Consider the following 25,052-nt stretch of genomic DNA (forward strand, 5'->3'; position numbering starts at 1 on the left):
GAAGCACTTTTAAGGGTGATCGTGGGCTGAAAAAAAAAGGGTATGCTGAATTTTCTAGCCTACCCAGCAATGGGTGTGCGGGGACCTTCTTTAGGTAGAGGATGGAACAGGCTGGGAAAAGGCGTCCACAACGACAGTGCAGGCAAGGAGGGTCGCAAAGGTGCAGGTGAGTGGTAAAGCTCATAACCACAACAGAGGCTGCTCCAGCCCCCACCACCTGGTCGTCAGGGGCAACCTCCAAAGCTGCGCCCCACGCCCCGCCCATCGTGTGCAGATCAGGTGGCGGTTGGGGCGAGACCAGCCCGTTTGATTTCCCGCGGCCGGTGGAAAGCCGCGGGGGAGGGGAAAAGAAGCCGGCCAATGAATTGGGCTGGGAGTAGTCACGTGATAGACCCGGGGCGGGGCTCAGGTGTATTTACGGGGCAGCAGACAGTGGCCCGGGCCTCCGCTCGAAGTCCAGGAGGCGGGGCCGGTGTCCGGGCCAGGGGCCTGCTTCCCTAGGATTGGCCTGTGGTCGGGAGGCGGGGCTTGCTCGCGCTGCAGCTGCGGACTGCGATTGGCCTCGGCTCAGGGCCCGCTGCAGGCTTGAGGGCGAGGCTCGGGGCGCGAGGACCGAGCGGCCAGGAGGGCTCGCGAGCCGGGGGGAGGGGCCGGGGCGGTGGCGGCGGTGGCGGAGGAGGTGGCGGCGGGGGCCGGTACTGGACCCGGCGGGATGAGCGAGGCGGAGGCGGCAGCGGTGGCGACAGCAGCCCCCGCGGCGACAGTGCCCGCGACGGCTGCTGGGGTGGTAGCGGTGGTGGTACCAGTGCCCGCTGGGGAGCCACAGAAAGCAGGCAGCGGGGCGGTCGGCGGCGGGGTCGGGGCTATCTCAGGCCCCGCTGCAGGGACCCCCTCAGCGCCGGGCCCCCGCACCCCCGGCAACCCAGCGACAGCGGCCTCGGGGACCCCCGCGCCCCCGGCCCGGAGTCAGGCGGACAAGCCGGTGCTGGGTGAGGGGGGGTGGCGCGCGCCTGGGCGGCTTTAAGGGGAGGACGGACTGGGGGAGGGGCATCGTGGATTCGGTGGGCTCTGGCAGGCACAAGGTAGGGCTGTCCCGGAGGCTCAGAAGACTACTTGAGCTGAGGGCTGCAGGCAAAAGTAGGTTTCCTGGGAGGAAAACTCGGGTGCCTCCCTGGTAGTAGGGCGTAGGGAGCATGTCCAGCGGATGGAGGGGGACCCCCGCAGGGTCAGGCCACGCCCCGAGGGCGGGAGACTTGGTTTAGTCCATTCCGTTTAGTATTAAATGAGCCCTGAAGCTGGGGCATAGGGGGGCCCTAATTTGGGGGAAGAGCTAGAAAAGGCCTCAGTTATGACCTGAGGGTGGAGATTCGTGGGCCAGGTAAGTATCTGGTTCTAGACAAAGGGACTGACTTTGTAGGGTCTGAGGCACATGCCTTAGAGCTGTAAGAGCTTTGGCAGTCTGAGCCCCCTTGTGTGAGCACTTACCACTTGGTGGATCTGGGATAAAGTGTTGAAGCAACTGGGTAAAATCTGCTTAGCTTGAAGTTAAGTTTAATAGCTAATAGAATATTAGATTTTGGAGTGTCTCAAAACTGAGTCCAACTCCTCTCTTCCCAACTTACTGCCCCCACTGCGTCTCTGCCTGGCAGCAATCCAGGTCCTGGGCACTGTCAAATGGTTCAACGTCCGGAATGGTTACGGATTCATCAACAGGTATCCAAGGAACCCAGGGAGAGGGTGGAGTGGGTGTCTTCCAAACTGGCCTATGAGACCAGACACCTTCCCCACCTCATCTCTGCCCCTCCCGAGGGCACATGGTTGCAATATCCAGCTGATGCTGATTGAAAGTCACAGCACAGATGGGGGCAAGATGAAACCTCTTTCACAATCTCAAGGGCAGCAGGGGGTTAATGATCTAGGAACTTGGCATTCTTGATTATGACCCTCAGGGCTTGTCTGTCTCACCTTCTGGTTTAATTTGCCAAGCCCTTGGCGCAGAATGTACCTGTGCATATCTGTGCCTCAGGGCTCCAGGCTGGAATCCTCATTTCCTATTTCAAGCAGCACATACAGCACTCTTCATAACTAACCTCCCTTGGGTTCATTTGAATTCCCCATCTGATGGGACTGAGGCTGCCGGGGGTTGGAGAATAAGGGAGCCAGCTGAGCCAGAGGCAGTCCCAGAGCCTGGTCTCCCCCAGTAGGCCCTGCCCCAACCTGGCATTCTGCCTAAACCCATTTCTCCTGGGATACCCTCGTTCCCTCTTAGCAGGCTGACCTTTATGCAGATCCAAGTGCTTGAAGATAGACCATTTATGCTAGGGAAGGGTCCCACTCTAATTCTGGAAACACGACTCCTGAGAGGTTCTAGAGGCGAGTCTCCTGCCCCCTATTAGGGTGGTAGGGTAAATGGGTAATAGGCAAGGCAGTGCGTAGAATAGGATCTCTCTCTCCCTTGGTCATTCAGTGTAAGGAGGGCCTGACCCTGGAATTCACCTCCAGGCTGAGGGGAATTTAATTGAGTTTTGTGACTGTTTGGAGCAAAATTCTTGGCACACTGTTCCCTTCTCAAACTTGTTCTATACCTCTACTGTCTCCACATTCTCCCTCCTTGACTGTAGAAGGAAAGAGGCAGCGGAATTTTCCAACTATGAGGGGGAGGGGGCTGGGAAGGGGGGTGTTGGCTCGGGACAGTTACACCTGGCACTACCAGGTTCTTAGGAGCCCCTGGGGTAGAGGGTGGAGTACTCAGCAGGTAAAGAGTTGGCCCAGCTCCTTCAAGGTGCCTTTGCCAGCTCCTTCCCTCTGTCCTTTCCTCATGAAACCCAGTTTTTGTACTGAGGTTTAAGGCACTCTTTGCCACTTCTGGGGGCCTTTGCTGACTCTTGTCTCGTCCCTGGGCTCTGTGCCCCTAAAATGCTAAGTAAAGCTGGTGAAGATAGGCCCACTGATACTGGAATGGGCAGCTAGGGAGACCTCAGAGGAGGTGAGAGCCTGACAAATTCCCTGCCTAACAACCCGTCCTGTTTGCAGGAATGACACCAAGGAGGATGTCTTTGTTCACCAGGTAAGCGCTAGGTTAACTTTCCCAGGGCAAGAACCTATCCTCTCTTTGAAGGTCTTTGCCATAATCCTTAGACCAGATCTTGTTTCTCTAGCCTTGCCTTCACAACCAGGAAACCAGCCCCTCCCGGTTTGCCCCAGGTGCCTGCACTAACCAGCCCATTGACCCCACTTGTGTCGGATTGTCTCTGAGAAATGCCTGGGGTGTCCTCTGGGCTTGGCATGTTCACCATCTACTGAAACCTGTTGCAGCTCCAGAAATGAATCACAGGCAGTGTTCGGAGGGAAAGGACGGGCTAGAGTGATTTGGGTGCAGTGGTTCTCAAAGTGTGGTCCCTGCACCAACAGCAACACCTGGTGTCCAAATTGCCAGGCCCTGCCCCAGGCCACTGAATCCATCAGGCTTGGGGGAGGGGCCCAGCAGTCTGCTCTAACAAGCTTTCCAGGTGATTCTGATGCTCACCACAATTTGAGAACCACTGCTTTGGTGGAAAGAACTCTCAGTAGGATTGAGGTAAGAAGCACAGTATGTCTTACCCGCTTTTCAATTTAAGATGATCACTGCTTTTTGTTTTCCTTTTGAATTTGTGTTTCTTGCCTGCCTTTTGAGAATCCCTGAAGGGCCAAGGGAATGTGGGGACACTAGCAACTGCACCATTGCTGTCCCTGAAGCCCCTAGTTTATGGCTTTCTTCTGCCACCCCCGCTCCCACCACTGCCACATTTTGACCACCTTCTCTCTGCTCCATCCTTCGGCCCTAGTCCACAAAATGTTGGAAAGAATGAATTGGGTGGTGACCCACCAAGGGTGAGAGACTCTCATTTTGCTGTCCTCACCCTTCTGACCTTTCCCCTAACCAGACAGCTATTAAGAGAAACAACCCCAGGAAGTTTCTGCGCAGCGTTGGAGATGGGGAGACTGTGGAGTTTGATGTCGTGGAAGGAGAGAAGGTTTGGGGGCTGTGGACGGATATATAGTTGATGAAGCTTATGGGAGGGTGGCCTGGAGGTTATCTCAGGGTGTTGGCCCTCCTGAACCCAGCGTTTCTGCTGGCTGAGTAGCCCAAGCTGTCAGAAATGCTAGCTCACCCAGCCATTGTCTTTAATACTCTGGCTACTTCCAGCACTGTCCTAGAGTGTCACTGTCATGCAGTGACAGTTGGGTCTTTCTGTAGTTCCACCAAGCACTTCCATGACTGCCCTTCACATGGGACCTTGTCCCCAAGGAACGGAGTCTGTCCTCTTTCTCCTTCCCTTCCCCACCATCAGTCTTAAATTCAAGGGTCCTGAAGCAATTTCCCCAAGAGGACAAGTTGCGAAAGTGGCCCCTTCTTGAAGGGCCAAAACACTACTGACCTCCTGGGGGAGGACAGGAAGTAGGAGGTAGAGTTGCAGAAGGGAAGCTGGCACAAGGGATGATCGCAGCCAGTTTGGGAACGTGCATCTTCACGGAACACCTTCTCACTACTTCCTTCCCACCTCCTTGCCAGGGTGCGGAAGCTGCTAATGTAACTGGGCCTGGGGGAGTGCCAGTGAAGGGCAGCCGCTATGCCCCCAATCGACGTAGGTTCCGCCGATTCATCCCCCGGCCTCGCCCAGCTGCCCCACCACCCATGGTGGCAGAGGCCCCCTCAGGCGGGACAGAACCAGGCAGTGAAGGGGAGCGAGCTGAAGACTCTGGGCAGCGGCCCAGACGCCGGCGCCCACCACCCTTCTTCTACCGAAGGCGCTTTGTGCGAGGCCCTCGGCCCCCCAACCAGCAGCAACCTATAGAGGTGAGGGGAAAAGGAATGTGAGCACAGGTCCTGGGGAAGGAATAGGAGTTGGTAAGGGGTTCACTGAGGAGGTGGAACTGAGGGCTGGGAAAAGCTGGCTGGATGCCTGGCTCTGGGGCAACTGATGTTCCCCTCCTTATCCCGGCCTTTGTTTGTTCCCAGGGCACTGATGGGGTCGAAACCAAAGAGACAGCTCCATTGGAGGGGGACCAACAGCAGGGAGATGAGCGGGTCCCCCCACCCAGATTCCGGCCCAGGTATCGAAGGTGAGAGTCCCTCTTTTTTTTTTTTGGCTTTTTGGGTCACACCTGGCGATGCACAGGGGTTACTCCTGGATCATGCACTCAGGAATGACTCCTGGCGGTGCTCAGGGGACCATATGGGATGCTGGGAATCAAACCTGGATCAGCTGCGTGCAAGGCAAACGTCCTACCCGCTGTGCTATCGCTCCAGCCCCGAGACTCCCTCTTTTAGGGTGCTGTCTTCCCCTCCATTCACTCTTGGTTCCCAGGAGGAGAGCGGAGAGGACAGGGAGTAGGTGCGTCCTAAGAAGATTCTGGAGCCTAGTGGGACTGGGTGGCTGAGTGTCCATTCTCAGGTGCCCAGGGAGCAGTCAGTTTCTCCCAGGGCTGAGGAAGCAGATGTGGCCCCGGTTCTGGTAGAGTCGAAGGTGGTTTGTACCATGCTCCCTGCTCTCTTCTGTCCTAGACCTTTTCGCCCCAGGCCCCCCCAGCAGCCTACCACAGAAGGTGGGGATGGTGAGACCAAACCCAGCCAAGGCCCAACTGATGGTTCCCGGCCTGAGCCCCAGCGCCCACGAAACCGCCCCTACTTCCAGCGGCGACGGCAGCAGCCCCCCGGGCCCAGGCAGCCCACAGCCCCAGAGGTGAGCTGAGATAATGCCTGTGGGGAGGAGACCAGAACACTGGCACCAACTTCCCCCTCTCCTATCTGTCTAGCTGTTTCTTCTCTCTGCCTGTGTTTCTCTCCTGTACTGCCCGTACCCCAAAGAGCCAGTCTGTATAGCTGGACCACCCTGGTAGGCTCAGGAAGCCCCCGCAGAGGTGGTCAGAGTGTCATCCTCTCTAGGCACTCCTCTCGGCTCCGCCAGGGGCAATCTATGCCACTAGCTGTGGACGTAAATTGGGAGAACTGGCTGGGGGAGGAATGGCGAGAGGAAAGGTGGAGGGGAAGCTGAAGCTGGGGGTTTTAAAAAATAAGAGGGTCTAATCTGACCACTCTTGTTCTCTCTAGACTTCAGCCCCCATCAACAGTGGGGACCCCCCCACCACCATACTGGAGTGATTCCAACTCAAAGGACACCCAGAGCCACCATCTGGTGAGGGGCTGCTCTGGGGTAGCCCAGGGTGGACTGCCGAGAGGGCCAAGACCAGGTCATGATGGCTGTCCATGGTGATCTGTCTTCTCTCTCTGTCTCTCTCACAGGTATCGGCCAGTTTTTCCAACTAACCTGTACCCTATCCAGGACTCCCTCCCCCCACATTCCCACAATTCATGACATCAAAACACCGGCTTTCCCCCTTTTCCTTGAGACTCAGGAGAGCCAAAGCAATCACCACCTTTTGCTTTTCCCCCCCCGTCTCCCTTACCAAGGGTTGAAGGAGGGATCCATCCTTGTTCAGAGGCACCAACTCCTGTCCCTAAAACAGGCTGAGAAGGAAACAGCCAACTCTTACCTCTTCCTGGCGGTTTTTCTTTCCCACCCCGGTTTATTTTTTGTTTCCCCTCTCCCCCTACCTCTGAAGCCATTTTATGAACTGTCATGTGCCACCTGAGCCTCCAGTAAAAACTAAAACAGGCTTTCCTGCTGTCCCGGTCTCTGCCTTTTTTTCTGTTCGGAGAATTGCTGGCACCGGACTGGCGCTGGGGGCGGGGTGAGGAGGGGTGGCGTGGAGGGGGTTGTGGGCAGGGTTCTGGCTAGCAGCTCCAAACCAGCATTCAGCACTTTGAGCTTCACTCTCCAGGCTGTGAGGCAGGGAGCCAACCACCCTGGCAGGAATGTTTTATAAAGTTCTGAGATTGTGGCTGGCACTAGCGCTCGCTGCAATTTATTAGCATTTACTAGTAAATTAAAGCTATAGCTAGATTGTAAGTGGGGGGAATGGTTGCCCATATCATAGGATTCTTTGGATTCCAGCTGAGGTCAGGGGAGAAAGAGTTACGATCCCTGTCTCAGCCCATCCTTGAGTGCCTTCACCACAGGACATTGGTCTCATACAGTGATTTTATAGACATCTATACACATATATACACATTTAGTACAATGACCTCCAGTCTCTTCTTACCCCTTCTTTTTCACACATATACAAAAAGGAATCTAAAGGCTACTCCCAGCCCACTGTTTACAGGTGACCTTCCCTCTTCCCCTTAGTAGGGCAAAAGCCTGTTGATACACTACTCTCAGGATGCAGAGGGAAAGAGCCCCCACCCCAACCCCCTGCTGCCTTAGGGAGCAATTGGCGTAGGGCACAAGGCCTGAAATCCAGAGGTGGGATCCTGCTTTCCCTCCTTGCACCACACACCACCATCCTCTGGCCTAGTAGGTTCACTGAGAGGACCAAGTCTGGAGTGAGCTTAGATCTGGGGAGGAGGAGTGTCCTTTGCCCTGGAGGAGCCAAGACAAAACCCCCTTCACCCAGAGTCTCTGTAGCAAGATTTCAGACAAAGTGCCAGATAGTGGGAGGAGTTCACAGTGGGAAGCTGGATTTCTCCAGTCCTGCTATCATCTTCAGTCCAGCCCACTAAGGTCAGCCTTGGGGTCCCCCCTCCTCCTAAACCCTCCCTGGCAGGGAGGGAGTGGGCTATGGAAGGAGGGGAAGAGAGGGGAGAATGACCCACCCTGATGGTCACAACCTAACCAAAACACATAAATAATCAGAGTCACACAGGGGAATGAGGGGGTGCTCAGACCACCCTTCCCTCCAGTTTCCCAATTCTACCAGGTGGCAGGGGCTTTCTCCAGCCTGGAAGTAATGGGGACAAGAGGGTTAAAGTGCTGCAGAGAAGAGGAGGGGTCTCTAGGGAGGTAGAGAACAGGCTCTCCCACCTAGGCCAGCTCCTCAGTCATTCTCGTCTGGCCCTAAGTAGTCAAGTTCTGTGCTGGGTTTCACCTCCTGCTCTAAAAGAGAGGGGGTCCGGCGGAAGGCGGCTGAGATCTGGTCAAACGTCCGGCCTCGGGTCTCAGGCACTTTTAAGAAGGTGAAGATGAAGAAGCCAAGCAGGAGGGCCGCAAATAGAAGGAAGACGTAGGGACCCATAGCATCCTGGGACAGTGGAGAAAGAGGTGTTGACAGAGGAGAAGGAAGGGGTGGTCTCAGACAAGCCAGAAACTAAGGTCTCTCACAGGGACCTGGGGACCTCGCAGAAAGCAGCTAGCTCCTCTGCAGGGCAATGGGGAATGACCGGCAGAGAGAGTTGATCGCAAAAAGGATTCCCTGACCTCAGACTCTCCTGCAGCTAGTTGCTTCTTTTCCCCACCCCAGGCTGCTGCCCTGTGTGAATTCCCAGCCATGTGTAGTACATGTTTATTGTATTTAAAATCTAAAAATTTGCCACTGGATTGTTTTGAAGACACCTATCCTCTAGATTTGAACTTCATTCTTTCCTTTGGTTCTGGTACATAAGCTGATCTTTGATGCTCATGTCACCCACCAAAATGACCCCCACACCTACTAGTCTCCGGGCTGGGATATGTGCGGTGCGAGTGGCAGCCTTTGGGGATACTAGGAAGTGAGTGGGTGAGCTTTGAGTTGCTCTCCTTGGAGGAGACTTACCGCAACATACTGGAAGCACATGCCGATGATGAAGTTGCAGGTCCAGTTGGAGAAACCAGCTAAAGCCATGGCTGCTGGGCGGGGTCCCTGGCTGAAGAGCTCAGCCACGATAAACCAGGGAATAGGGCCAGGGCCAATTTCAAAGAATGCCACAAAGCCAAAGATGGCCACGATGGAGACGTAACTCATAGCTGGAACCCGCTCCTAGGGCAGGCAGGGAGAGTAAAAAAGTCAGTCCCCTCTTCCTTTGCCCGCAGCCCAAGAACTCACCTTTACTCCTTTCAGCAGCTTGTGGGTTTGCCACCTTAGGTTAGACCAGGCCCTGATCCTTTTTGAGCACTGACATTTAGCCATTAGTCCCAAGTAGATTCAGAACCGGGGGAATGTTAGGATCTTTGAGGGTTGATTCCTGTCAAGCTCTAAAGCTGGGTCCTTCTGGGGGCTGGAGCAATAGCACAGCAGGTAGGGCATTTGCCTTGCATGCAGCCGACCCAGGTTCGATTCCCAGCCTCCCATATGGTCCCCTGAGCACCGCCAGGAGTAATTCCTGAGTGCAAGGTAACCCCTGTGCATTTCTGGGTGTGACCCAAAAAGCAAAATAAATAAAGCTGGGTCCTTCTGAGGCTTGACAGTGCCTTTCTGCCTGGCTGCCAATGTCCAGCAACAGCTTCCTCCCAGAGTGGGTTCCCGTGTAGACTGACACCCTCTAGAGCACAGACCATGGTCCTCACATACCAGCTGGCCCTAGTTCTAGAGGCCTGTAGAAGGACAAATAGCCCTCGCTGGCTATAGTAAAGAACACCAAGGCAGTTTTCCCCGGGCTGAGCTGGGACACAGGTCCCCCATCTCTTTCCCCTTCCCAAGCAGAAACCTCACCAGAAGAAGCAGAGCCACAGTCATCAAGATGGCACAGCCACACATTCCTGCCAGGCCTAGCAGGTGGAGTGTCCGGCGCCCTGCGCGTTCCACCAAGAACACCTAAAGAGAGAATCAGAGTTGCATGGGGCCCTTGAGGACACACAAGGCGGGGTTGGGGGGGGGGGGCACGGCGCAGTGGTTTGTGTGAGGGGAAGAGGACAATAGGGTGGGAACACCAGACACCCATGGACATAAGGTCAATCGAGGGGCCATTTCAGAAGCCATTAGTTACCGAAGCCAAAGTGAAGACTGTGTTGACCACACCAGCTCCTATGGTGGCATAGGCTGGTTGCCCAACACCTGCTGACTCAAAGATGCTGGTTGAATAGTAGAAAACCTACAAGTGAAAAAGAAAAGGGGATGGCCGGAATGTTCCTTCTCTTGTGGCTGCACCAAGCTGGATAAATCTGAGTTTGTGTGGTTTGGGGGTGTGCGAGGGGGGAGGGCAGGGTGGTATGGGGAATCATCCCTGCCAGTGTTTTGGGGGCTACTCCTGGTTCTATGCTCAGAGATCGCTCCCTGTAGTACCTGGAGACCATGTCGTGCCAGGGATTAAACCCAGTCTCTGTGCTCAGCCTATTGAGTTCTCCCTGGCCTAAAAGACGTGAGGGGGCCTTTTCCCCTTCTCCCCGCATCTCAAGCCCTTCCCTACACTTGTACTCCACAGAGGTTGCTGGGTACAGCACACATACCGCGTTAATGCCAGAGAGCTGCTGGCTGAGCTGCAGCACAATCGCAATGATGAGGGGCTGCCGGTGGGTATGGCTGCCCAGAAGCTGGAGCAAGGACAGTGGCCGCTCACGCTCTAACTTCCGCTTCTCTTCCTTCAGCTCTGCTAGTGCTCCAGACACGTCAGCCCAGCCTGTCAGGCGCTTCAAACCTGCGGGGAAGGAAGGTCAGGCCTGAGAGGGCTCGGAGAGGCCTGGGAGGAGAAATGTCTGGGGCTAGCAAGGTGGGGTAAGCAGCACTTACTCTTTCTGGCAGGACCCTCCAGGTTCCGAATAATATAGAGGTAGCGGGGACTTTCTGGACAGAAGGGCAGCAGAACCAGCTGTAGGAGGGCAGGCAGTACTGTGATGCCCAGGAGTAATGGCCATAAGGTGGAAGTGCCCAATAAGGACTCCAAGCCCAGCACCTGTGGGAATAGAATGAGACAGGCCATTGAGCCTGTCCCCTAGAGTCCCACCGTCCCCTTACCTGGCCTCCCACAAGGCTAGGCCCAGTCACCTGGGCTATCAGAATGCCAATGACGATGGCCAGTTGATTGAGTGTCCCCAAGGCACCTCGCAGGTGAGTGGGGGCGATCTCACCCACATACATGGGCACCAGCCCTGATGTCAGCCCTGGACAGAGGGAAGGAGAGAAGGCTCAAGGGAAGCAGTGGGGTGATAAAGAAGAGCAGGGCATTGGCTGAGTCATGGTGCGGTGGAGGGTACCTGAGTAGGCGCCAATGAGGAATCGTCCAAGGATGAGCATCTCATAGGAGGCAGCTGCATTGGCGAGGCCCATGAGGGTTCCCCCCAACACTGCTAGGATGTTGTTGACCAGCATCGCCCTCTTTCTGGTAGGCAGAGAGGCTGTAAGAGTTGGTGCCCCGCTGTGGGGCTCCCGTCCTGTCCCCTCATTCTGGCCCTCTAGTACCATACCTTCCCAGCCACTGGGAGATGATGCCAATGAGGAAGGAGGAGATCATGCCGCCCACAGAAAAGATGGCCACGGAGAGAGCCCAGAGAGTGGTGAGGGTGCCCGGGGGGATGGAGCCAGGTCCCTCAGGTCCCTGTCTTCCCAGCCATGTCTCATTGTAGCTCTGTTCAATCACCTGAGAGGACAACACAGGAGTAATTCCTTGCAGATCTTTTTCTCTCTGCACTTCCTTATTTCCCCTGCCCTTTGGGGATGCCAGAGGTTGGGGAGGGGGGCGTGCTGAGGGGACTATGAGGTGCTGGATTTGGGAATCCAACCTGGGACTTCTGCATACAAAGCATGACCCAATCTGTTCAGCTGTCTCCCTGCTCTTCTTTCCCTTCTTTGGGCAACCCAACCTATCAGCTGTAGTCTGCTTACCTTTTGTGGGGCATTGATTACCCCAATGTTGTAACCAAATTGCAGGGAGCCAAGCACAGCAGAAAATACAGCCAGGACCAGGGTCCCAGTAACTCGCTGCTGAGGGGGTTCACCGTCCTGAACAGGCAGGAGAGAAGAGGCTTAGCACAAGGAATCATTGTTTCTTTCCAGGGCCCAGGCCCTGCCGCAGCTTTATGATGCTGGGTTCCATCCAACATGTTGGGTCAGAGAAACTGGGCCATATTAGGAATTGCATGAAGCTCTCAATATAAACAAGAGCAGGAAGAATCCACTAGTAACCAAGGCATGGAGAAGAAACGGGTATTTGCATCCAGCAGGCAAAGAAATGTTTGAGGACCTAGATCTCAGCAATTCCACTGTGACCTTGAAATAGGCCTGACATTAAGAGTTGAGTTTAGTTTTGTATGACCTTGGGCAAGTCACTTCCCCCAAACCTGAACCTAGATTTCCTCCCCTGTGAAATAGCGGGAATGTTGCCTGCTTTTCCTGTCAGTGGAAATGTAAAAATCAAAACCCAATATTGACAGTCAATGATTTTGATTGACAAAAATCGAACCAGCTCTAGAAGAGCTGGTTTTATAAACCAACAAGTACTTTATCATTATCAGCTTCTGTTCTCTTTTGTCCCTTCTGCAGGGGTTCCCTCATCTAGCTCCTGGAGGCCCCTAACAGGCTCAAGAAGGGCAATTCCAAAAAGGACATGGAGGTCATTCTTTTCAGCCTCTGGCTCTTGAGGGGGCTGTTTCTGTCTCCGCCCTGGCTTCCCTTCCCCCGCCAAGCTCTGAAGAAGGCTGGGGGGCAGACTGCTTTCGCATGGGAAAGCCATGCCCAGGGGAGGGGGGCAGGAAGGTGGTGTGAGGGGCGGTGGCAGTGGTGGCCACTTCTGGCGGCACAGACTGTCTCCAAGCAGGAAACCTGAGCTGAGGGGGGTGGGGGTGGGGTGACACTCCCTTCTACCCCCCCAACAGCCACGGGGCCAAGGGAAAGTTCAGCGGTCTGGAGGATGGCCAGGAGTGGGGGTGGGGGCCCCTATAGGGCCTCTGCTCCGAAAATCTGCCGAGTACCGGGTCAGACAGGCAGCACCTTGAGGCCAAGACCCGCCTGGAGCTGTTCCTTAAAGTCGGACTGAAGGCCAGGTGTCCGGATCCTTCCCAACGCACCGTGCAAGGGAAAGGCGAACCCTGGATTCTCAGAATACAGTTGTGTCTGTGCCCCCAAACGGTATCCAAGACAGCCTGGCTTTTGGCGGGACTAGTATCCGACAGTCACGAGTTGTCCAGCCCAGGTATAAATAGCCACCCCCCATCCCACCCCCGACGCCTACGCAGGGACCGCCCCCTAGTTGACCCCAACAGCGACCCCAGCCCGAGCAAAGCGGGACCCATGCCCCCATCCAGCTCCGGCACGGTGAACCTTACTTCTGAGCCGATCTGCTGGAAGCCAGACGGCATCTTGCCTTAGGAGCTCGGGGCACAGGAGCTGCAGCCGACGCAACGGGCCGGGGGCCGGGTGATAGCAGTCTGCGGCCCGGGCCTTGAGGCAGAGGGCGCGGGGCCGACAGGGGTCCCGGGGCGACGTGCGGAGGGCGGGTCTGGAGGGACCCACAGTCAGAGGCCAGGGAGCCAGAGAGCTGCTGGGCTCCCGGGGATCTGGCAAAGCGTGGCTACGGGGAAAAGACCCGAAGAGCCCCCACAGAACCCCCGCCCCACGGGCCACGCCCTTCGCGGCACCCATTGGCCAAGAGCCCGCACACCCCGGCAGGCCACGCCCCTCCTGGCCCTGTGTTCGTCCAGCTGCGGGGTGTTGGGGTCGGCCCGCCACGCCACGCCCCCTCCGCGTGCCGCCCGGACACGCCCCTCGGACGTGGGCGGAAAAACCTGGGCTGCTCCTCCGCTCCTCGTGGGAAGGCTCGGTTCACCGCCAAGTTGGGGACGCAAGCAAAGATATTATGGCCTAGCGCCACTGACTGGGTCTTCGGGTCCCGCAGACCTGGGTGGGTCAGGTATAGAGGGAACTCGGGCGGCCTGACACGGCATGGGAGCTGGTGCGCCGGCGGGGAGAGGAGCAATGGCCTGATGTAACCCAGAGCAGTTATTTTTAGTTCCCACGTTGGGAGAAGCCAAATGTCAGGTCCCGTGTGTCCCAGACAGGCCCGGACGGGGGAGGGGAGAGATAATGGGACTTTAAAGGGTCCGCGACGTTTCCCACGAAGGGGTAACTAGACGGCAGGGAATTCCGTTCTTTTGTGCTTCAGACGGCTGGGCTTGGTTCTTCCATGCATCCTTGGCGCTGGGCACTGCTCAACTCGGTCGTTCCCCGCTTTGGTTGCTGGTTGAGGTGATCATGTACACTACACCTAAAAGGACCCGGGGTCCCAAAGCATGTGTGACTGTGTGCATGACTTGGGCTCGCTCTCCAGAGGTCCCTCGGGTTTGAGTGCCCACTAAATCCTGCCCAGGATCGCTTGGACACCATGCTTAGAAAATCGGCCACCGAAGCGCGAGACTGTAGTGCCACCTGGAGGGAGAGTGGGGATCCGCAACGGTCAGTCCGGGGTGGTCTCTGGCTCACTGACCCACACCATTCAACTTCTTCAAGGCGTCAGTTACATACCACTCAGAAGCTCAAGAACCGGGTTTGGGGGCTTGAGCGATTAAGTACCTTGCCTTTCACGCGGCTGACGCGGTTTCGATCTCAGTACCACATATGGTTTCCCAAACTCACCAGGAGTGATCCCTAAGCCTGAGCACCGCATACTGTGAACCAAAAGAAGAAGAAAAAGAACAGAGGGTTAATCTACCACAGGGACACAGGGATGGGGCAGCTCACATGATCAACTAGTCCAAATCTCTGGTCAGGGAGATAGTTCAAAGTGTTGGCGCACTTATTTAGCATGCAGAAGTCCTGGCCCCCTTTGTTCCCAGAGCACTTAGCCGTTAGTAGCCCTTGAGCATGCCAGGTGTGACCCAAAACCAATCCATCAAACAAAACATATCCAAAACAGCCCCTCCTAACTCTCTCTTCTCAGTGAATGGTCCCATCTTGCTACCATCACTCTCAGAATCCTAGAAATACATCTGATTCTGCCCTTCTGCACCTATTCATTATTTACCCAGTTATATACCACTGTCATCTGATTTTCTCCATCGTAGTAGTATTCAACATACTACTTCTGTTGGTCCAGACTGGTCTTCTTATTTCTCCTTTCCTTACATAACATAATGAAAAATGGTTTATTCACGCTGTGCCTGTGCCCAACAGGTTCTTTGTTGCCACCACTGTCAAGCTCATACCCCTTTTCAGAGTCAAGATAACCTCCTACTTCTCCTACCTTTGAGAAGCTTCTATCCTTTCCCTTGAGTTTTGGTCAATATCTACCCGTTGTACCTTGAACACAGTGTGTTCTTTCAGCCCATAGTGTCTTTGCCATAGTAACCCTTTATTCTGAAATACCAGAAGACTTCTATTATCCTTCAAAATAAGCTAAGTCCCTCTGTGAAAATTTCCTTGGCCTTCCTACAGAATACCATGTGTACCTGATGTGATATATTGAATAGTTTCCCTTCTATACTTCAACCTTGAGGGAAGATGGTCACCCTGTTTAATTCTGACCCTGGTACTCAGCCTAGGGGTGGACACTCAGTAAATATATGTTGAATGTATAAAATAGAGATCTGCTTTTAATGGCCAAAAATGCAAGTTGGGGCAGGGGACATAGCTCAGAAGGCTGAACCACACGCTCTGTAGGGTGCTGTGGTTTGATCCCTGCTACCACATGATCCCTAAACACTGCTGGTGTGATCTGAAATCAAAACAAAAGAGGGGCCAGAACTTTACATGTGGCTGATCCAGGTTCGATCCCCGGCAGCCCATATGGTTTCCCAAGCCTGCCAGCTGTGATCCTCAAGTGCAGAACCAGGAGTAAACCCTGAGCATCCCCAGTTACGGCCCACAAAAAAAAAAAAAAAAGAATTGAGGTCTGAACGTTGAGGAGTACCAAATGTTTATAAGCAGAGAGGAGCAGAAGCAATTGATGAAAGCAAAACAGCTCAGGAAGGTGAAAGTAGTGGTAGAGATGCAGAATACCACATAAAGCAAAGCACATAGGAGAAAGGCACACATTGGAGGTAGTAAGAAGTCAGTGTAGGGGCTGGAGCGATAGCACAACAGGTAGGGCGTTTGCCTTGCACAAGGCCGACCTGGGTTCAATTCCCAGCATCCTATATGGTCTCCTGAGCACTGCCAGGAGTAATTCCTGGGTGCAGAGCCAGGAGTAACCCCTGTGCATCGCCAGGTGTAATCCAAAAAAAAAAAAAGAAAGAAAAAAGTCAGTGTAGAGACTAAAAGATTGTATAGGGGAAAGGGTGCTTGCTTTGCGTGTAGCCAAGAACAGTTAAATTCCCATTACCAATATAGTCATTTGAGTACCTCCAAGAGTAATACCTGAGCACAGAGCCAGGAATAGCCGCTGAGCACTGTGGGATCCAACTCTCCCCTCCCCAAAGCTTAGTGTCAAGCAACACTAGAGTCTGTTCTGCCACTCAGGGCAAAGTATTTTCCTCCTCTTTTACTGATTCATTGTTTCTGAGGGTTTCTAGGGACTCTTCTTAGAGTTGTGTTTTATTTTTTTCTCCCCCCAGAGGAAGGAAAGGTCAGGTTGGGCTGAAACTGGTGGTGCTCAGGGATTGATTATTCCTGGCTCTGAGCTCAAGGGTCACCCCTGGAAATGTTCAGAGGACCTGATGTGATGCTAGGAATCAAATTGAGCCCAACCACATTCAAGGCAAGTGCCTTAATCCCTGTACTGTTTTCCCGGCCCCTATTTAGAGGTGTTTTTGTAGTTGTTGTTGTTTCTTTTTTTTTTTTTAGGTCACACCTGGCGATGCACAGGGGTTACTCCTGGTTCATGCACTCGGAAATTACTCCTAGTGGTTCTCCGGGGACCGTATGGGATGCTGGGAATCGAACCCAGATTGGCTGCATGCAAGGCAAACACCCTACCCTCTGTGCTATTGCTCCAGCACCCCCAGTTTGAATATTTTATTTAATTAATTTATTTTCTGTTTTTTGGACTACACATGAACCATGTTCAGGACTTACTCCTCACGCTGTGCTCAGGGATCACTCCTGGCTGGCTTGGAGGAACCATATGGAGTGCTGGTAACCAAACCCAGGTTGGTTGTGTATAAGGCAAGTGTTCTACCTGCCATACTATCTCTCTGACTCCTGAGACAGAGTATTTTTGTTTTGTTTGCTTGTTTTTGGGGGCCACACCTGCAGTGCTCAGGATTTTGCACTCCTGGCTCTGCACTCAGGGATCATTCCTGGTAGGCTCAGGGGACCAACTGGGTGCCAGGGATCAAACTGGGGCAAGCGTGTGCAAGGATTTACCCTCTATACTATCACTCTGGCCCCAGAGACAGAGTGTTTTCAAGTGTGTGAGAGAGAGAGTATGATAATATGATGGGAAAATAGAAGAGAGAGACTGTGTATGTCAGGGAGGGAGCAGATTGATCTTGGAAAGTAATTCTTGGTCCATTTAATCTCAGAATCAATTGCAGCTTTTCTAAATCTGCCCAGGGGGGTCAGGGTAATAGTACAACAGGTAGGGCATTTGCCTTGCACATGACTGACCCAGATTCTATCCTCTGCATCCATATAGTCCCCCTAGCACCTCCAGGAGTAATTCCTGAGTGTAGAGTCAGGCCAGAAGTAACTCTTGAGCACTGCCAGGTGTGACTCAAATAACCCAAGAATATATAACAATTAAAAATAAAACTTACCAGTGTGTGGCAGCTAATTCCTGTGAACATTTTAGAGGCTCTTGTGATCGCTGCCCTCTGATCTTGGTAGCTGAAATATAGGCGGGCAGGAGAAACCCACTACCATTGTATTGCCTTTAATACCTATTTTTGTTTGTGTTCTTCCAAAATATAATTTTTTCTGTGCAAATAACTTTTTAACAGCTTATTTTAGTTTATAATTTAGATAATTGTTTACAATAGTGTTAATGTTTATGATATTATGTAGTTACTGCACCCACCACGATAAAAGTGCCCCAAAGCCTTCCTATCTCAATATCTCTATATCACTGACCCTATATCAATGTCCCTATGTCACCTCTTGTCCATCTCTTCATCCTCCCCCTTTGCCCCCAGTAAAAATATCTTAAAATTATGTGAACCTATATCTTGTCTTGAATTTTTTTGTTTTTGTTTTTTGGGCCATACCTGGTAATGCTCAGGGCTTACTCCTGTCTCTGCACTCAGGAATTACTCCTGGTGATGTTCCTGGGACCATATGGGATGCCGGGATCAAACTGGGGTCAGCATGTGCAAGGCAAGCAACTTATCCACTGTACTATTATTCCAGCTCCTTATCTTGAATTTTGTTTTTATCTTGCTCTATCTCTGATTTTCCTCCCCATGCATTATGTTTTATTTGGGTTTGGGGGCCACACCTTGGTGGCCCCAGGTCATACCTGTCTGGACTTTGCAACCATATGGAGTGCTGAGGTTGAACCCAGGTCAGCCACATACAGACACATACTGCCCTGCCTATAGTACTATCTCTCTGGCCCCAGCATCATGTTTTAAAGCCCCACCTAGGGGTGGGAGCATTAGTACAATTGGTAGGGTGCTTGCCTTGCACACAGCTGACCTGGATTTGATCCTAGGTAACCCATATGTTCCCCCGAGCACCTCCAGAAGTGATTCCTGAATGCTGACCCAGGAGTAATCTTCAAACATTGCCAGGTGTGACCCCAAACCTAAAAATAAAATAAGATAAATCTCCACTTATGGGCTACAGAGATAACTCAAAGGTTTAGAGCACATGATTTGTGTGTGGGAGCCCTGGGCTCAATCTCAACTCATGTGGCCAAAACAAAACAGTACGAAAATACCAGGAATAAAAAGGGCTTTGTTCTGTGACTATTAAATCTATTGTTGCCTAATACTCCACAGAATCAATCACTCCACATTTCACTTGCTCACAATCCCATTGACAAACCCCCTTTCTTTGTGGGGATTGAGGTACACTCAGTGGTGCACAGGGCTTGCACCTGGCTCTGTATTCAGGAATCACTCCTGGCAGGACTCAAGAGACCATCTGAGATGCCAGAGATCAAACCCAGGTCTACTGAGTGCAAAGCAAGTGCCCAGCCTGCTATACTATCTTCATGGCCCTGATAAGCATATTTTCAATTCTAGTTCTCAATCACAAATACTTCAATAGACATTTTTGTACAATATGCCATATGGACTCCTATGAGAACTTTTCTTTTTTTCTTTTTTTTTTTTTTGGTGAGGTGGGGGAATACCCAGCAATGTTCAGAGTTTACTCCTGGCTCTGTGCTAGGCATCACTTCTGGCGGGACTTGGAATCGAACCTGGGTCAGTCACATGCAAAGTAAATGCCCTACCCACTGTACTATCCCTCCAGTCCCAGCCTACAACCTTTTGGATTCCCTTTTTCCTTCCCTTCATTGCTGCTGTTGCAGCTGTTGATGATTTCATTGTTGAGGACCGAGGCCTATCTGTACTCATGCCTGGCTGGGATGCTCACACTTCTTTCATTTGGGGGCTCACCAGGAATCGAACATCAGATTAAGGTGCTCACACATGCAACTGTGGCGTTCACAGAGGTCTGCACTCCTTAGTTGTGGTGCTTGCATATGTGGCTCTCTGGGGCTCCCTCTTGTAATTGAGATTCAAGTTATGGCTTTCGTGTCCGCTAGAGGCCCTGCGGTGCTCACACATGTTTTCTCAGGTTCCTTTTTCTAGTGGTGGTGCTTGCAAATCTTTTAGTTGCAGTGTGGTGTTTTTTGTAGTGCTACACACAGCTCTGTGTGGTGCAATTAGAAATATCTGTGGGATTGCAGACAACAGCCGTGAGGCTCAACAGCAGAAGCATGTACAACCTGAGGGATTAGGACTCATGACTAAGCCCCCGCTATTCCTCTGGGTCCTTATTTATATCTATTACCAGCAGTGGAATTGCTGAGTCACTGGGGATACTTGTGCCTAATTTGATTAAGCACTACAGCTTGTCGTTGCCATCAGCAGTGTGGGCGGGGTCTGCTCGCTGCCCTGCCGCCTGCCACAGTCACTGGAGCCCACATGGCACCCTGCTCAGGGTTTGGACTCTGGGCCCAAGCAGCTGGGGTGTGAGCTCTGGCTCTCATACATACTGACTTAGTGTCCTTGGAGAAGTTCTCTCAGCAATGTGCCTCATCTGTAAAATGAGAAGGGAGATAATAATAGTATCTCCATCTCAGGGTTTTAATGATGGTGAAGAATATAGTGCTCAGACAGTGCTTAGAAGAAATCGAATCTAAGTTTTTTTGGTTTTGTTCATATTTAGCAGATTTATGAAGATCTATGGCAAACAAACTGTACATATTTTTTTATTTTATTTATTTATTTATTTTGCTTTTTGGGTCACACCTGGCGATGCACAGGGGTTACTCCTGGCTCTGCACTCAGGAATCACCCCTGGCAGTGCTCAGGGGACCATATGGGATGCTGGGAATCGAACCCGGGTCAGCCGCGTGCAAGGCAAACACCCTACCCACTGTGCTATCGCTCCAGCCCCTGTACATATTTCTTTATCTGGGAGAGGGGGGGCTAGGACCATATTTGGTGGTTCTCAGGACTTATTCCTCCTTCCTTTCTCAGGGATCACTCCTGGTGAGGATTGGGGGACCATATGTGGTGCTGGAGATTTGAACCTGGGTTGACTGCGTACAAGGCAAACATGTCACCTGTTTCTCTGGCCCCTGAAATAGACATTTTGATAACTTTTTTTTTTTTTTTGCTTTTTTGGGTCACACCTGGCAATGCACAGGGGTTACTCCTGGCTCTGCACTCAGGAATTACTCCTGGCGGTGCTCAGGGGACCATATGGGATGCTGGGAATCGAACCCGGGTCGGCTGCGTGCAAGGCAAATGCCCTATCCGCTGTGCTATTGCTCCAGCCCCCTTGATAACTTTTTTCTTTTGAGTCATATCTGGTGACTCTCAGGGGCTAGCTACTCCATGGTAGGTGCACAGGGGTTACTCCAGATGCTATTAGGGGTGTGTATGTGGTGCTGGGCATCTATGTTGTGACTCCTCATGCAAAACATGTGTCCATTCCATTAAGCTATTTCCCTATCCCCATTCTGATAGATTTAAACACACACACACATCATTTCATCATTGTAATCACAATCATCTACAAAATTTTCTGGTACTGGAGTTGGAGCAATAGTACACAGTGGGGAGGGGCTGGAGCGATAGCACAGCGGGTAGGGCATTTGCCTTGCACACAGCAGACCCAGGTTTGATCCCTGGCATCCCATATGGTCCCCCAAGCACCACTCGGAGTAATTCCTGAGTGCAGAGCCAGGAGTAACCCCACAGTATTGCTGGGTGTGACCCAAAAAGCGGGAAAAAAAAGGTTCAAGTGTGTAGGGTGTTTGCCTTGCCTGGGTCAGCCCAGGGTAATTCTCACATCCTGTATGGTCCCTGAGCCCTACCAAGAGTGATCTCTGAGTGCAGAGTAAGTCTACCGGTTGAGTCTACTGAGTAAGACTACTGGGTGTGACCTCTTTGATTTTTTTTCTTGTATAAGTAAGCTGAGGAATAGCTGTGTGTCAAAAATACCTTTTTCCTAACAGTATGGACGATTCTCAAAAAACTAGAGGTTGAGCTCCCATTTGACCCAGCAATACCACTGCTGGGAATATATCCCAGAAAAGCCAAAAAGTATAGTCGAAGTGACATATGCACTTATATGTTCACCGCAGTACTGTTTACAATAGCCAGAATCTGGAAAAAACCCGAGTGCCCTAGAACAGATGACTGGTTGAAGAAACTCTGGTACATCTATACTATGCAGCTGTTAGAAAAAATGAGGTCATGACGTTTGCATATAAGTGGATCAACATGGAAAGTATCATGCTAAGTGAAATGAGTCAGAAAGAGAGAGACAGACATAGAAAGATTGCACTCATCTGTGGAATATAGAATAATAGACTATAAGACTAACGCCCAAGAATAGTAGAAATAAGTACCAGGAGATTGTTTCCATGGCTTGGAGGCTGGTCTCTCATTCTGGGTAACTCAGGGAAGGGATCACCAAGTAAAATGTGGTTGGAGGTCATGTGGGGGAAGGGTGAGGCGGGCGGAATATGGACTAGAGACTGAACACAATGGCCACTCAACACCTTTATTGCAAACCACAACACCTAATCAGAGAGAGAGAACAAAAGGGAATTCCCTGCCATAGTGGCAGGGTGGGGTGGGGGGAGACGGGACTGGGGAGGGGGGGAGGGATGTTGGGTTTACTGGTGGTGGAGAATGGGCACTGGTGAAGGGATGGGTTATTGAACTTTGTATGGGGGAAACATGAGCACAAAGATTTATGGATCTGTAACTGTACCCTCACGATGACTCTCTAATTAAAAATAAACTAATAAAAAAAATTTAAAAAAGTACCTTTTTCCTGGCAAGTGTTAGACTAAGATTTTGATCCTCAGTACCACTCCACATATACTGAGCACAATCCTGGTAGCACTTGCAATCTGGTAATACGGTATTGGAATCCCCAGAGCTATGACAATTGTGATTTTTCAGGGGGAGGGGAAGGAGGTACACCTGGCATTGCTCAGAGCTTACTCCTGGCTCTTTACTCAGGGGTGTGCTGGAAGCTCTGAGGACTGTATAAGGCACCAGGGATCAATCACAAGTGTTGGCTGTATACAAGGCAAATGCCCTACCTGTTGTATGATTGCTTTGGCCCCCAAATTGTGTGATTTATAGTGTACCAGAACTGAGTGTGTTTAGTTTATTTGTTTGTTTGTTTTTTGCTTTTTGGGTCACACCCAGCAATGTTCAGGGGTTACTCCTGGCTCTGCACTCAGGAACTTCTGGCTCAGAGGACCATATGGGTACTCTCATATGCAGCTGGTGGGAATGCTATTCTGGTATAGCCTTTATAGAAGACAATCTGGAGATTTCTTAGAAAACTTAGAGTTCATTGATTAGAAAATATACATCCATCTATGGGAACCAGTACAATGGGCAGGGTACTTGCCTGGCACCATATGGTCCCGAGCCTGCCAGGAGTGATTCCTGAGTATAGAGCCAGGCGTAAGCCCTGAGCATCACTGGGTGTGGCCAAAAAAGCAAAGGCATATGCATGTCTGTTCACTGCAACACTTATTATAATAGATATGATATATACAACCAAAAGGAATGATGTAATCATGTGATTCGCTCCAACTTGAATGAACTGGGAGGATTTCATGAAAAGTGAAGTCAGTCAGAAGGACAAGGATGGGGCTGGAATGATAGTACAGCAGGTAGGGCTTTTGCCTTGCATGTGGCTAACCTGGATTTGATCCCTGGCATCCCCTATGGTTGCCTTAGCACTGCCAGGAGTAATTTCTGAGTGCAGAGCCAGGAGTAACTCTTGAGCATTGCCAATTGTGGCCCAAAAACAAAAACAAAAAAAAGTCAAGGACTGATATTGGACGTTCTCACTAATCTATGGTATACAGAACAACATGTCCAGGGTATGGAAGGTATCAAAGGTGGGCAAAGCATTTCCCCCAGATTATAGAAACCAAGAAGTCAAGGAAGGTGAGAAGGGTAGGGGGAGCCAGCAGAGGCAGTCCAGAAGTAACACAGGGCAAAGATCAGGGGCCCTGGGCTTGTCTGCAGTGTAGAAGCAGTTATCTATACATACCTAAGCTACTAGACACAAGCACTGTGGTAAGCATGAGAATCAAAACTACAATAATTAAACTGAAATATGTGGGGCCAGAGCGAGTACAGCAGTTAGGGCACTTTGCCTTGCATGTGGCTGATGAGGGTTCAATTCCTGGCACCACCCCTGAGCCATGAGTGATCCCTGAGCAGAGCCAAGAGTATGCACTCTTGGATGTAATGCAAAAAAAAAAAATGAAGAAGGAGGAGGAGGAGAAGGAGAAGGAGAAGAAGAAGAAAGGAAAGAAGAAAAGAAAGAAGAAGGAAGAAGAAATTTCTTTTTTGGGGCCCGATAGATTGCTCAAGGGGCAGATAGTATAATTTGCATGCAGGAGCCTACTTCACAAGGTTCTAATTCCTATTTCACAAGGTCCTCCAGCACCAAGCTAGGAGTAACTCCTAAACACTACTGCATGTGACCACCCAACTAAAAATAAATTTAAAAAAATACAAATAAATAAATTCAGATAAACAAATAAATATTCCTTTTCTTTTGGAATTTTCTTCAAAACCCCTGGAGCTAGGGCATTTTGAGCGTCTGCCCTGCATGCCTGGGTTCAAACGTTCAGTGTTCTGTCGTGCTGAGCAAGATCGTGGCTCTCTCACCTCAGCACTATGAGTGATTTCCGTCTGCACCACACCAGATTTCCGTCTGCCAACCTCAGCAAGCACCCCACAAAAAGATACCAGAGCAACATGTTCAGAAAGTATACCCCCAGCAAACGCTCCAACCCAGGCGAGCATGTGTGTGAACTCCACTACTAAAGAAACACAAACGTCCGTGAGTGCCGTGGCTGTGTGTGTGAGCAGGCACCCCAACAACATTAACAACAGCCAAGAAGAGGGGTAAGGAAGAAATAATTTTTTTTCCTTTTTTGGGTCACACCCAGTGATGCTCAGGGGTTACTCCTGGCTTTGCACTCGAATTACACCTGGCGGTGCTTGGGGGACCATATGGGATGTCGGGGATCGAACCCCAATCGACCGCGTGCAAGGCAAACGCCCTACCCGCTGTACTATTGCTCTGGCTCCAAGAAATAGTAATTTTTAAAAAATATTTCCTTCCTAGGGTGACCCAGTGACTGAAAGAGTTCGCCTGTGGTATGGCCTATGTACCCAGACCAGTCCTGAAAGTTCTGCTGTCTGTGACTCATACCTCTCCCCACCGAAGAGCCAAATGTCTTTGAGCATCACAAGGAAAGAGTGTGACCTCCCTCGTTTAAATCTCATTAGTTTTCCACATTTATTACTACATTTCCCCCCTTCAGTATGAGCATTTAAGGATATCAAGATAAAGATATTTAATTTATATTCTTATTTTATCACCTTGAAAGTCTTTTGGGGCTAATTAGTACTTTCCATAATTTGTAATTATTAAGCATCGTTCATTTTTATAAAATAAGATATATATTTCATATTACTTAAGAACACAATTTCTAGTAGAAAAGTGTTACTAACATATACACAAGAGAGATATACTAACATATACACAAGAGAGATAGAAAGATAAAATTAAATTTCTTTTTTTTTAAAATTCAAACACTTCTATTGACATGTGCGAGTCATGACAAACATCTCCATAAAACAGAAGATAGATAATCCTCCTAAAGACAATGGAGGGTAAAATTACAGAAGGCGTGTTAATACTAAGTATCATAGTGGAAA

General features: G+C 51.2%; 2 protein-coding genes across 4 annotated transcripts; one reads left to right on the top strand and one right to left on the bottom strand.

The window, feature by feature from the left end:
• Positions 1 to 437: 437 nt before the first annotated feature.
• YBX2 (Y-box binding protein 2) lies at positions 438 to 6,657 on the top strand. Of its 3 annotated transcripts, XM_004604887.2 has the most exons (9): positions 438 to 989; positions 1,650 to 1,713; positions 3,034 to 3,067; positions 3,924 to 4,013; positions 4,553 to 4,837; positions 5,000 to 5,103; positions 5,546 to 5,723; positions 6,092 to 6,176; positions 6,284 to 6,657. In XM_004604887.2, the coding sequence occupies exons 1-8, from the start codon at positions 713 to 715 to the stop codon at positions 6,140 to 6,142; spliced, it is 1,083 nt and encodes a 360-aa protein (XP_004604944.1). In that variant the 5' UTR covers positions 438 to 712; the 3' UTR covers positions 6,143 to 6,176; positions 6,284 to 6,657. The 3 variants fall into 3 exon arrangements, with proteins under 3 accessions (XP_004604944.1, XP_054988297.1, XP_054988298.1); XM_055132322.1 differs by lacking the exon at positions 6,092 to 6,176; XM_055132323.1 differs by lacking the exon at positions 3,924 to 4,013.
• A 411-nt stretch (positions 6,658 to 7,068) lies between these two features.
• Positions 7,069 to 13,277, bottom strand: SLC2A4 (solute carrier family 2 member 4). The gene is made up of 11 exons (XM_004604888.2): positions 13,053 to 13,277; positions 11,614 to 11,730; positions 11,196 to 11,368; positions 10,986 to 11,110; positions 10,777 to 10,892; positions 10,522 to 10,684; positions 10,242 to 10,429; positions 9,782 to 9,886; positions 9,508 to 9,609; positions 8,632 to 8,835; positions 7,069 to 8,121 (listed from the first exon to the last, which is right to left on the bottom strand). The coding sequence occupies exons 1-11, from the start codon at positions 13,083 to 13,085 to the stop codon at positions 7,918 to 7,920; spliced, it is 1,530 nt and encodes a 509-aa protein (XP_004604945.1). The 5' UTR covers positions 13,086 to 13,277; the 3' UTR covers positions 7,069 to 7,917.
• Between the last annotated feature and the right edge of the window lie 11,775 nt (positions 13,278 to 25,052).

This window comes from Sorex araneus, chromosome 3 (genome assembly GCF_027595985.1).
Source record: "Sorex araneus isolate mSorAra2 chromosome 3, mSorAra2.pri, whole genome shotgun sequence".
In the NCBI taxonomy this organism is placed as follows: domain Eukaryota; kingdom Metazoa; phylum Chordata; class Mammalia; order Eulipotyphla; family Soricidae; genus Sorex; species Sorex araneus.

What these genes read in the sequence shown, in the direction of transcription:
- YBX2 (XM_004604887.2), top strand. Translation starts at nt 713, where the DNA reads ATGAGCGAGGCGGAGGCGGCAGCGGTGGCGACAGCAGCCCCCGCGGCG. An exon ending in GGCGGACAAGCCGGTGCTGG is followed by an intron (nt 990 to 1,649) that starts GTGAGGGGGGGT and finishes TCTGCCTGGCAG; the next exon opens with CAATCCAGGTCCTGGGCACT. An exon ending in AGGATGTCTTTGTTCACCAG is followed by an intron (nt 3,068 to 3,923) that starts GTAAGCGCTAGG and finishes TCCCCTAACCAG; the next exon opens with ACAGCTATTAAGAGAAACAA.
- SLC2A4 (XM_004604888.2), bottom strand. Translation starts at nt 13,085, where the DNA reads ATGCCGTCTGGCTTCCAGCAGATCGGCTCAGAA. An exon ending in TTGGCATTCTGATAGCCCAG is followed by an intron (nt 10,685 to 10,776) that starts GTGACTGGGCCT and finishes CTATTCCCACAG; the next exon opens with GTGCTGGGCTTGGAGTCCTT. An exon ending in GGAGGGTCCTGCCAGAAAGA is followed by an intron (nt 10,430 to 10,521) that starts GTAAGTGCTGCT and finishes CCTTCCCCGCAG; the next exon opens with GTTTGAAGCGCCTGACAGGC.